Here is a 12,677-nt window from a genome sequence, read left to right as displayed (position 1 = left end):
GTAATTTTAAAAAAAAAAAAAATTCCATGGGAACTCGTCTCTTGAAGAGACGAGTTCCCTTTGAGCAACTGTTTTTTTTTTTTTAATAAAAAATATTTTTTTTTAATAAAAAATATTTTTTTTTTTTTTTCATGGAACTCGTCTCTTGAAGAGACGAGTTCTGGAATTTTTTTAAAAATATATATATATTTTTTTTCATGGAACTCGTCTCTTCAAGAGACGAGTTCCCTTTGTTTGAAAGATGATTTTGGTTTTAAAAAAATTTATCCGTTCACCCTCTCTCCTCTCTCCTATTTCCTCTCTCCTATGTGGCAAAAACTACCGTATATTTGTAATAACTTCTTCTACTACAATAATTTAAGTATAACTTTTTTAAATTACCGTACTATTAAGAAAAGTCCGCCAATGTAAGGGGGTGAAGTACCAGTTTCCTTACTTTCATCTATGATTATTTCCACTATGGCTCTAAATCGTCCCTCTGCAGCCATGTAAAGAGGAGTGATACCTGAATCATTAGCACCATAGACCAAATCGGGGTCCTCCTTGATCAATAACTTCACCACCTCACGATTTCCATATCGCACTGCCTCATGCAAGGCTGTGTCTTTCCCCTTATTTTTCATCCTCAGCATAACCTTATGTGGTCCAGGCCCAGTTTCAATATCTAGTGTAGGTTTTCTTGCAGCATTTATAAGAGCTTCCACGACCTTCAAATGCCCTTCCCTTGCTGCAAGGTGAAGGGGAGTGTCCTCATTCAAATTAGGGCATCGCAGCAGAGATGAAGATGAGGGAAAATCAAGGATCCAATTCACACACTCTATTTTACCGAATTCACTTGCAATATGGAGTATTGTGTTATGCTTTGGGCTTAATTGGGCATGAAATTCGGACTCTGGAATTTTCTTCAGAGCTTCAATGTCGCCCTTCGCTGCTGCCTCATACACAGAGTCATCCATGAGAGGGATGTCAGTTTGGCTACCATCTCCATCTTGAGCTGCATCCTAATTCAAATCAGAACCCGAGTTAATTCATCAATTCTGCACTGTTGTTAGAAGCACCCAAGAAATTTGACTGAATCTTACACATTCCAATCTTACAAAACATATAAATATTACTTTATTTGACTGAATCTAAAAATTCAATACATTGTAACTAATCAATAATGCAAGTACCAGGCTTGTGCTTTGATATTTTGTTTGCAAACTGTCCCATGCTTCCTTAGACTTCATTGCCTTCGAAATTTGAGGAAAAATACTCTCCGAGATTGCTTGTTGAATAAAAAACAATGCCTTGGCATCATTCTTTCGTACATCTCTCATAGCATCTCTTGGAATTTCCTCTTCTACATAACCCTTATCCACAAGCTCCCACAGATCTTCGGAGATAAAAAGAGTCCTCATCTTTATGCTCCAAGTATCATATCCATTTCCTTCAAAAAATGGGATGGTAGGTTGGATTGAGATAACCATCTGATCAACTTGACTATGATACCAGATGATAATCCAAAGAAGATGTGTTTTCGGAAGATAGAAATTAAAAAATAACAAAGCACTTCAAAGAATTGTTGAGATAAATGAAAAAAGTCTTATAGAGATGATCTAAAATTTGCCATTAAATAAAGCAAATGTGGTCCCCTTTACCGTGAAGTTGAGTGGTGGAGACCAAGGATTGAAATGTCGAAATTTTTCGTCACCGATTATCGGTCGACGGAAATTTCGGTAATTTTCGAAAATATCGCCGATATTTTGGTACTTATCGGTATTTTTACCGATTTTTCGGGAAATTTCCCGATATTTCCAACCAGCCCGACCCGCGCACAGGATACAAAATTTGTCCAATTTTTTTTAGAACAAAAACATAAGATGCTATTTAGTAATCTAATCATGATTTGCAGGCAAAGGTTGTGTTTTTCAGCCTGGCTCAAAAATCGTGGATTTAGGGTTCATGAAATTTAAATCGAATGGCACAAAAGCAAAAAGACCCCTAGAACTTATCCAGAAAACACAGGGAGCAAAAAAAAATAGCAATGCTTTTGGTTTTCCTTGGGGGTTTTGCATGGATTTTCTCGAAAATCAAACGAGGATGAATTTTCCCTGAAATCGAATGGGGATGGATTTTCTTGGGAATCAAACGGGGGTTGCAAAAAAAAAAAATAACATGATTAGATTAGAACCTGCGAGGATTGAGAGTGGCAGAGGAAAACAGGGTCTTTTTAGGGATTCTCTCGTCTGGAAGGCAACTTCAGATAAGGGCTTCTTGATGCCCGAGTGAGAGAAGTGAGTGGCCCTTTCGGTTTTTAAATTTAGTAGAGATTTAAAAAGAAACAAATCATGAGAACAAGTTTCCACCCTCTGTATAAATAATTATTAATTATGCATCATTATTTTGATTAAATCACTACGAAATTTCGACTTTTTTCGATGATATTTTATAAATTAAAATTAATTTGATAAGATAAATTATTAATAATTTTAATTATTTAAATAAATTAATGTTAATAGAAAAAATTATTATCACATATTTTTAATAAAATTTTAGAAATTAAATCTCAAATAAAATATGTTATATAAATTAATTTAATTTTTTATTTAAAATATAATAAAACATGTTTTAATAAAAAAATATTTTAAAATTTTTAAAATAAATATTATCTTCAACAAGATAGGATCCCTTTATATAATAATATGATAAAATCATATTGATTTTCATTTTAATAATAAGACTATTGCAATGTCATATGCATTATATTTACATATAAATTGTTTTTATTTAATAAAATCAAATATTTCTTAACTTTATACACTTCCAAAATTTATATTTATTATTCTTAAAATTCAAATATCAAATCTATCGATATATCTCTGTCTACCGATATTTTTCTTCTTGATCATATTTATATCAATTATATTTATAAAATAACTTTAAAATACGGATTCTTACTTATTTTATCAATTCTTAGAGTTTTTTTAAGCATTTTTATGAATTTTAAATAATTTTCGCTTCAACGATATTAGTGAAAAAAATATTCACCAATATTTTTTATATATCCGTAAAATCAAAATACCAATATATCCATAATTACCAATATTTTCATCCTTAGTGAAGAGAAAGTGCATATATACTTTCCCTTTCCTTATCTCTTCTTTCTTTATTTTTTCTTTTATCTAAAAAAAATGCAAGAGAAAAAAAAATTAAAAATCAATAAATTATTTTTATATACTACTTTAAACTTATTTTACTTATTTTTTTATATAAAAATTATATAAATTTCTAACTAATTTTAATTACACTTTTCATAATAAAGCCAAATATAATAAAATTATCTTTTTTAACAATTTTTTCCATTATTTAATATTTTCAAAGCAAAATATAGTCTTTAATTTCTATGTTAAAAGTCCCTAATATATTTTGCCAACCCATGTTGGGAAGTACGGATAACACCATTGAGTCAAATATGATAGAATTTATTAGTTGTATGGTGGGGAGAAGGTGCACAACTCTTTTTTTCTTTTGTTTATTTATTTTAATTGTGTCTTTTCCTTTATTAATTGAGTGGTCACGAAAAACTTTTGTCAAAGTGAAATATTTAGTCCATTGCGAGGCCAATGTTCAAGCCAATAGCAACATATATATATATAAAAGCATAAACTTTGTAGTTTTTGTTTAATAAATTTATATTTATCCTTGATACGATTTTATATTTAAGTAATTTGTATTATGTGTATCAAAATTCTTAACATTCCCTAAAATAATTCACTTTCTATGTTCTATATATCATCTCTTGTTGTATATTTAATAAAAGGAACTCCTAAGGTATAAATTCGATACCTTCCGAATTTGTAATTGTTAGCTCAATGATTCTCCTAATTAGGTTTTGATGATAACAAATCATGGTTAAGTGACTAATTGGTTTGAATAGTAAAGAATCTTAGGTGTAAATTTGAAAATTCATCAAAAAATCAAATGGATACAAGATCGACACATTTGGAAGACTTTTAATCATCGAAAACAAATGTAAGATGAATACATGGGTGCACTTAGGTTTTATATATCTTTTTATGGATCTTTGGAAAATTCGATTTATTCTTTAAAGTTATAATTTCATTAAAACTCGAGTTTTAGCAAATATACCTTAGACAAAACATTTCAAAATTGACATATTAATTTACCTAAAGACCTTGCCTAAGTTTTGGAAAGGAAAAGAACCGAAAAAGATAGGTTTTTTGGGCCAAAAGGCTAAACCGGTCAAGGCACTGGCCAACCGACTCAACCGACCAAGAAACTGATTGATCGGTTGCCCTTGTTCGGTCAAGGTCTAGTCGAGGAGTATCAAAAACACTTTCTCTCATCCAGTAACCTTCCCTTCCCGGTTGAGGTACTCTCCTTCCCGGTTTAGGTTTGGTTGATTGTGTTTGTATTTTTGGTTATTAATTTGAATATTTTAGGCTAAAACCTATAGTAATTTGGGTTCATTTTAATTAACGAAATTTATGAGACTAATTTAAAATTTAAATTTTGGTTTGAATATTTGTTTGAGATTTTGTACATCTTTGGATATTTACGTTTGGGCTATTTTTGTTTTTACATGTACCTATTCTGCAATTTTGTTGGCTAAGTGCAAATTTATGACCCGTGGAGTACGAAATTCCATGAAAGAAAGTGAGAATAAAAAAGTTGTAGGAAGACATTGAACTTGTTGTAAGCTTATTTAGGTACACATTTTATTTCCCAGTTTTATTTGATTTTATTTTTATTAGTTTTTATAAATATTTATTGAGTGTTTACATAATTGAATTTCGAACAAATAAGAGATTTTGTTTAAATAAAAAGAATAATTCAGTAAATATGTTTTAATAAAATAATAATTTTAAAATATTCTTCTAAGTAAAAGAAAGTTTTTTTATTATTATTAATAAAAATTCAAAAAAATGCTTTTAGAAAAATAAAAAAAAATGTTTTTAATAGCATTTAAAAAATTGTTTTTTAATAATCATTGTCTAAAAAATTCTTTGTTTAGTAAAAAATGTCTAAAAATTGTTTTGTAAATAAAATTGTTCAAAAAATTAATTTTTATTTAAAAATTCTTTTGCAAATAAAGTTATATATATATATATATATATTTAATAATTTGTATAAATAACTTTTCTTAAATGAAAACAAATTCAAATACTTTTGTAAATAAAATTGTAAAAGTTCTTTTTTTTTTAAAGCAAGTAAAAATATATTTTTTTTGTTTCAAAATTGAAATTTTGTAATAAATTCTTTTAATACAACAAATGTAAATAAATTTTCTGAAAATTGAATACAAATGAAATTGAGAAAATAAATTGACTCTTTTTTGTAAATAAATAAATTGAAATCACTCATTCAAAATTTTTTTTAATAAAATCATTTAAAATTTCTTGAAAAAAATATTTTTTAATATCTTATTTATTTATTTAAATAAATCATTTTGTATAATTCTCCTGTTATTTATTTTGTGTATTCTTTTAATTAGATTTCATCATTATTTTTGTGTATATTGATTTTTAGCATGACTTATACGTTATTTTTCTTGGCATACATGATTAATTAATTAATTGTTACAATTCTCTTAATTTGTTTGGTAGAGACCGTATGTATACGGGGTTAGAGGGGTGCTACGGCTCATTACCATACCTTCCCAATAGGTAACCTAACCCCCGAATCCAAATTCGGTTTTTCCTAAACCTGTTTTTCATTCAAGAGTCACATTTAGGGTTTTTATTTCTTATTCTATTTTTCCCTTAAAAAATAAAATAAAAATAAGTGACAACTCCAAGTCTTTCTCAAAAAATCAAATTTTCACTAAATAAATAAATTTAAAGCGAATCTCGCCAACGAATGAGGACGCACGTGAAAAATACAGAGTCCACAGTTTCATTTTTTAAAAATATTAAAGAAATAAGAAAATAATATTAAGGAATGTGATTTTCTTATATTTAAATACAAAAAAAAAATGAAGAAATAAAAGATCAAACAAAAAATGATGAAAAATGATAATAAATTTCATTTTCCTATTTTCCTTCTTCATATTTTAATTTTTTGTCTCTTTCAATTTTATTCTTTTTCTTCAAATTAAGATCAAAGGTATCATTTTCCTTTAAATTCATTATTTAAAATTTTATTTTTCTTTTATGTTTTTAAGGTCCGAAAAAGTCTAAGGTACCAAATTGACACCTATTGAAGTTCAAATCCAAGCTGTCATTCAAAGTTTATGATAAAATTTAGAGCTTTGAGGATGCTAACGAGAATGAGGTCAAGGAACAAAATACTAAAATCATATTTGAGGTACAAAGTACTAAAATAATGTGATAAAACTTAAATTACATATATGACGTGGCCTAATTAGTTCCATTTTGCCTATCCATGTAATGCATTTAATTGATGGATAAAAACATTAAATAAGGTAATTTAAGTTTGATTGGTTGAACATGACAAAATAAGACATAACATAATCAAATCTTGATATATTATATCTAAAGTGATAATGGTATTTTAGATATTAAATCCAACATAATATTTTATTGCATGTTTATATTTAATTTATCAAAGGAATAAAAAAATATTATAGAAATTTTATTACATCTCAACATCCATTTTTTTAAAAATAAAAAATATATTGCATTCCTATTATAAAATATTTATATATATAGAAAATCTTTCTCATGTTTAGTCCTATTTGAAAATCATTTGATAATTTATAATTTCATGTCCATTTGAACATACTTCTTGGTGTTTTTTTTTAAATTAAAAAAAAATAGTAAGAACTTCTAAAAAAAAAATCCTCTTATACAAAAAGTGTAGACCAAGTTTATATTTTTAAAAATAACTTTCAAAAAAATTTAAATTTAAGATATTAAATTTTTATGAGTACCTTTATTTTTTTAAATAGTTTTAAAAAATTATTAGCTTTTTAATGTAAAGTTTTAAAAGTTCTTGAATTTTATATAAAAAGTTATTATTATTTTCTATTTTGGAAACTAGACAAAATGAAGTGTATAAATGAAAATTTAGTAATTTTTTTTTTATTTCTTTGATAATAACATTTGTGTTTAAAATATTTAGAATTTATAAATAAAAAACATTGCATTATGCTATTAAATATATAAAAGCATTTTATTTATATTGAATAATGTTATATATTAATATTATTAATGGTGTGTTATATACATTTTTAAATTCTCTGTCAGCTAAAATTTTAATTTTTTTAATCAAAATTTTTTTATTTTAAAAAGGAGTAAAATAAATAAAAATGAAATAAAACTAAATTTTCATGATGTTTATGATGACATCCATGCCATGTAAGTACAATGACATCCATGCTATGACAGTTTTGGCTGTAAGCTCCGTTTACAGTCTGTTTTGGGAAAACCACCCTTCACGGCAAGGTTGTGTGGTGGAGGGGGTTGCATATGTCCTTTCCCTTGTCTCTTCTTTAATTTCTATTTTTTTTAATAAAATAATAATAATAATAATAATGCATTTCCTTGGTTGGATGATGACGTTGGATAGAATAAGACAAACTTATGTTTGAATAAGATGCTTATTAGTTTTGTGGTGGAGAGGATGTGCTCCGGTCTTTTCTCTTGTCTCTTCTTTAGATCTCTTCCTCCTTTTTAATATGTCTTTTCCTTTATATTAATTGAGAGGTTATTGGAAATGTTTTGCTCAATCCATCGTCATGCCAATGTTGGTGCAATAACTATATAAACAAACTTTAAATAATAAAGAATATAAAAGCAAAAAATTTATATTTGTTGTTTAATAAATTTTTATTTCTTTTTTATAAGATTTTATATTTAAATATTTTTTTATTCATGCAATTTAAAAAAATTATTATATAAAAAGCACAATAATAAGAAAAAAAAATACAATTAATAACATGAACTTTATCCTCTTTTGAAAGAATACGAAAATTTTAACAAATAATAACTAAAAAGTTTTTATGTTAATTTAAAATAATTTATATAAAACACTTACATTTAAATGATAAATCAAACTATCATTTTTAAAATATTTATTTCAAAGATGATTTATGGTTAGAAAAATAATATTTGAAATTAAGGAGTTTAAACTTTTTGAGAAATACCATTACAAAAAATTATTTATTGAGTTTTAGAAAAATATAAAATAAGGAATAATTTAAATAACATTTATTTTATATGGGTTTCATTATTAAATTATTTATTAAAAAAACACTCAACCTAATATATGTTATTACTTTTTTAAATCATTTATGAAAGTTTTACATACGATTTTCGAGGTGGTTAAAACTTAGAACATATTTTGAGGAAAAGTAAATTACAAAACGGTGTAGGAGAAGTAGGAGAGGTGAACCAACAGCAACCAGCCACGTATCAAGGAGTCACGTGATTTACAATGATTTTGATAGTGATCTATGACTCATCCTCTCAATTTTCTGGATGTGATATAAAAGACCACACATCTGAACTCTTCCAAATAGCAATTTTAAAACTATATTGATATTTTCAACACAACTTTATGGAATAATATAAAATATATATATATAAAATACGTATTCTTACTTATTTTATCAATTCTTGGAGTTTTTTAAAGCATTTTTATGAATTTTAAATAAGTTTCTCTTCACCCATATTTGTGAAAAAAAATATTCATCGATATTTTTAATATATCCGTAAAATCAAAATACCGATATATCCATAATTATCGATATTTTCATCATTGGTAGAAAGAAAGTGCATATGTACTTTCCTTTTCCTTATCTCTTCTTTTTTTATTTTTTTTTTTATCTAAATAAAATGCAAGAGAAAAAAAATTAAAAAATAAAAATAAAAATAAATAAATTATTTTTATATACTATTTTAAACTTATTTCACTTATTTTTTTATATAAAAATTATATAAATTTCTAACTAATTTTAATTATATTTTTCATAATAAAACCAAATATAATAAAATTATTTTTTTTAACAATTTTTTCCTTTATTTAATATTTTCAAAGCAAAATATAGTCTTTAATTTCTATGTTAAAAGTCCCTAATATATTTTGCCAACCCATGTTAGGAAGTACGGATAACACCATTGAGTCAAATATGATAGAATTTATTAGTTGTGTGGTGGGGAGAAGGTGCACAACTCTTTTTTTCTTTTGTTTATTTATTTTAATTGTGTATTTTTCTTTATTAATTGAGTGGGGACGAAAAAGTTTTGTCAAAGTGAAATATTTAGTCCATTGCGAGGCCAATGTTCAAGCCAATAGCAGCATATATATATATATATATAAAAGCATAAACTTTGTAGTTTTTGTTTAATAAATTTATATTTATCCTTGATACGATTTTATATTTAAGTAATTTGTGTTTTGTGTATCAAAATTTTTAACATTCTCTAAAATAATTCACTTTCTAAGCTTCTATATATCATCTCTTGTTGTATATTTAATAAAAGGAACTCCTAAGGTATAAATTTGATACCTTCCGAATTTGTAATTGTTAGCCCAAGGGTTCTCCTAATCAGGTTTTGATGATAACAAATCATGGTTAAGTGACTAATTGATTTGAATGGTAAAGAATTTTAGGTGTAAATTTATAAATTCATCAAAAAACCAAATAGATATAAGATTGAGACATTTGAAAGACTTTATCATATAAAACAAATGTAAGATGAATACATGGGTGCACTTAGGTTTTATATATCTTTTTATGCATATTTGGAAAACTTGGTTTATTATTTAAAGTTACAATTTCATTAAAACTCGAGTTTTAGCAAATGTACTGTAGACCCCCTTTTTTGATTTTGGGTTTTCTTTGCATGTCTATTTTGATTTCAGGCCTTTCCCGCCACCATTGAGGGATGGCTGGGTGGAATGAGGGTAGGATTGGCAACGGGGCGGGTTTGGGCGGGGCCACCCCTACCCCATTCCCGTCTCAATTATATAAATCTATTTCCCATCCCCGTCCCATACCCGAGGCGGGGTGGGTTAATGGGATCCCATCCCCATGCCTCTCGAGGCGAGGCAGGGTCGGGTGCTGGCCCATGCCGCCAGGACCATCAACAGCATCTTCCAATTCCACAAAACAATTCCCACTCAACACCTGCACAAAGCGGTTCAAACTTCAAACGCTTGTTCATCATCACTAGTAGTGCCCAGAATCGTGCCCAATCCACCCACTCTGAATCCAGAAAAGGCCCATCAAAGTGCCACTGGCGATATGAACCCATGTGCTGTCACACCCCAGAACCCCATAAATACAGGCGGAGAACATCATCGCCATCGCACAGAGCGTGACAAACACCCCATGCCCCTTTTTCTCAAACAACCCATCTTTGAAAACTCATACACCAACCTCCTATAATCCCTCGATGCCTCCGAAACAGCGTAGTCCTTGAGATGAAACCTAGTAAAGAAATCGTCCAAACGGCTCCACAAAACCCCGGGATGGTAGGCCACAAATATGGTGAATACGAAGAGGCAAATATCTGATGGATTTTCGAATGGATTATTTGATGGATTTTTGCATTGAGTGGGAGGAAAAACCCTAGCGTAGACAGGAACGAGAACTGAGAGAAGAAGACCTGAAATGAGGAGAGGAAGCTAATATTTATAAGTGGGGGACAAAGTTGTAATTTCATATTCGGGGCGGGGCGGGGCGAGGCGGGGCGGGTCAAATTATAACTACACCCGACCCCGCCCCGAACCCGATTCAGGTTTTTAAAAAAAGCCTGAACCCGGCCCATCCCCGATTGCCATGTTCTTATACTCGTCCCAATAGGGGCGGGTCAGGCGGGTGACCCGGAAAACCCGTGAAATTACCATTCCTAAGTGGGGGGACCGGCTGAGAGAAAACTCCATGCATGGGGCGCGTGGCAATGAAGAGGACCGCAGCCATGGGGGTGGTTGGGACTCCACAGATGCTGAGGTGGTGAATAGCGCAATAGGTGTTGACTTTCGGGAAGGGGTTTTCTTTGGCAGAGAGGGAGGAAGGAGGAAAAAATGAGGGGAAAATGAGGAAGGTGCGGAGAGACGAACATACCTTGCTCGTGGAGAAAACTTCTAGGTAAAATCTCTGTGAACTTCATGTTTTCACGTTATGATATTGTTCTGCTAACTAAAATCCTTCTGTTGATTTCTGGGAGTGGTTTGTTGGTTGGTATGGGTGTCAAGGATTATTGTTTTGTTTTGCTGAATTTGTCCATATGCGTATGTGCTCTATTTGACTCTATTTCGGTTTTCTTGACTCCTTCCATAAGTACCTAACGTATGAATTCATCCTTGAATCTTATTATATAAAAATCATGTTTTGTTCTCTGCTGTTTCTCCTCTCTGTTCATTGCTTTGCTCCTTTGTTGGTTGTGGGAATGAGGCCATCAATGGCCGAGTTACCGAAACTGGAGAAGTGCCTTTGTGAAAGGGGCACCTTCCATCCACCCTCATAAAATGCATGCAGATTGCTAACCTTATAAGGAAAAATGACACTATCTCTCATTGTGCGATTGAGAAAACTTCTAAGACAAATTTTGGTTTTGATAACTGACCCATTTCCAAGCTTGAACCTGGGACTTACTGGGATTCCAAACTATCTAATCCTCTGGAACCCCGCCACTGGATAATCTGATGACACTCTTCATACATTGAAGATGGAAGTCAGCTCTCTGACCTGTTGTAGAAAAGACTTCCGGGCTGATTTCCTATCAATGCTCGTCGGCAATGCTCCAGGTCCCCGAACTGCGACTCCTTCGTTCTTGGGCGAAGCGGCCTTGGAGGTACTGATCTGGGCGGAGCAGCGACGAGAGGCTGCCATCCATGCAGTGTGTTTTGTGGTCGAAGCCCTGGAGGATTTTCAGGCATGTGTATGATTCCAGGCCAGTTTTCTTCGCGTGGTGAAGTTTTTTTTTGCGTGGTGAAATCCCACCACGGGGACAGCGGCGTCCGAAGCAACGCCGATCGTGGACGTCCAAAGGCTATTATTATTATTATTATTATTATTATTATTATTATTAGTGATATTATTATTATTATTATTATTATTATTATTATAAGATATTATTATTATTATTATTAACGGATATTAATATTGTTATTGTTATTAATTTTAATTATTATTATTATTAGTGATATTATTATTATTATTATTATTATTATCATTATTATTATTATTATTATTATTATTAATTTTAATTCTTATTATTATTATTATTATTATAAGATATTATTATTATTATTATTAACATATATTAATATTGTTATTGTTATTAATTTTAATTATTATTATTATTATTATTAATTTTAATTCTTATTATTATTATTATTATTATTATTATTATTATTATTATTATTATTATTAAAAATCTATATCCTCGCAACTTAATTTCCTAAAGTTCATTTCTTCTTATTATTATTATATTATTATTATTATCATTAATTAGAACTTTCGAAATCTTATTATTATTATTATTAATTCAAACTCTCAAAATCTTATTATTATTATTATTATTAATTCAACTTTCAAAATCTTATTATTATTATTATTAATTCAAACTCTCAAAATCTTATTATTATTATTATTATTATTAATTCAACTTTCAAAATCTTATTATTATTATTATTATTAATTCACACTTTCAAAATCTTATTATTATTATTATTATTATTAATTCAAACTTTCGAAATCTTAT

At 28.8% G+C, this 12,677-nt stretch overlaps 1 protein-coding gene across 4 annotated transcripts; it reads right to left on the bottom strand.

Moving 5' to 3' along the window:
• Positions 1-362: 362 nt before the first annotated feature.
• On the bottom strand, positions 363-2,320 carry LOC104879383 (uncharacterized). Of its 4 annotated transcripts, none has more exons than XM_010652064.3 (3): positions 2,174-2,320; positions 1,173-1,429; positions 363-1,001 (listed from the first exon to the last, which is right to left on the bottom strand). In XM_010652064.3, the coding sequence occupies exons 2-3, from the start codon at positions 1,398-1,400 to the stop codon at positions 378-380; spliced, it is 852 nt and encodes a 283-aa protein (XP_010650366.2). In that variant the 5' UTR covers positions 1,401-1,429; positions 2,174-2,320; the 3' UTR covers positions 363-377. The 4 variants fall into 4 exon arrangements, with proteins under 4 accessions (XP_010650366.2, XP_059592993.1, XP_059592994.1 ...); XM_059737010.1 differs by lacking the exon at positions 2,174-2,320 and adding an exon at positions 1,641-2,167; XM_059737011.1 differs by lacking the exon at positions 2,174-2,320 and having other exon boundaries at positions 363-727; positions 827-1,001; positions 1,173-1,634.
• Between the last annotated feature and the right edge of the window lie 10,357 nt (positions 2,321-12,677).

The sequence above is a fragment of the Vitis vinifera genome, chromosome 5, assembly GCF_030704535.1.
Source record: "Vitis vinifera cultivar Pinot Noir 40024 chromosome 5, ASM3070453v1".
NCBI classification, from domain to species: Eukaryota; Viridiplantae; Streptophyta; class Magnoliopsida; order Vitales; family Vitaceae; genus Vitis; species Vitis vinifera.
This window is presented reverse-complemented; position numbering and strand designations above follow the sequence as displayed.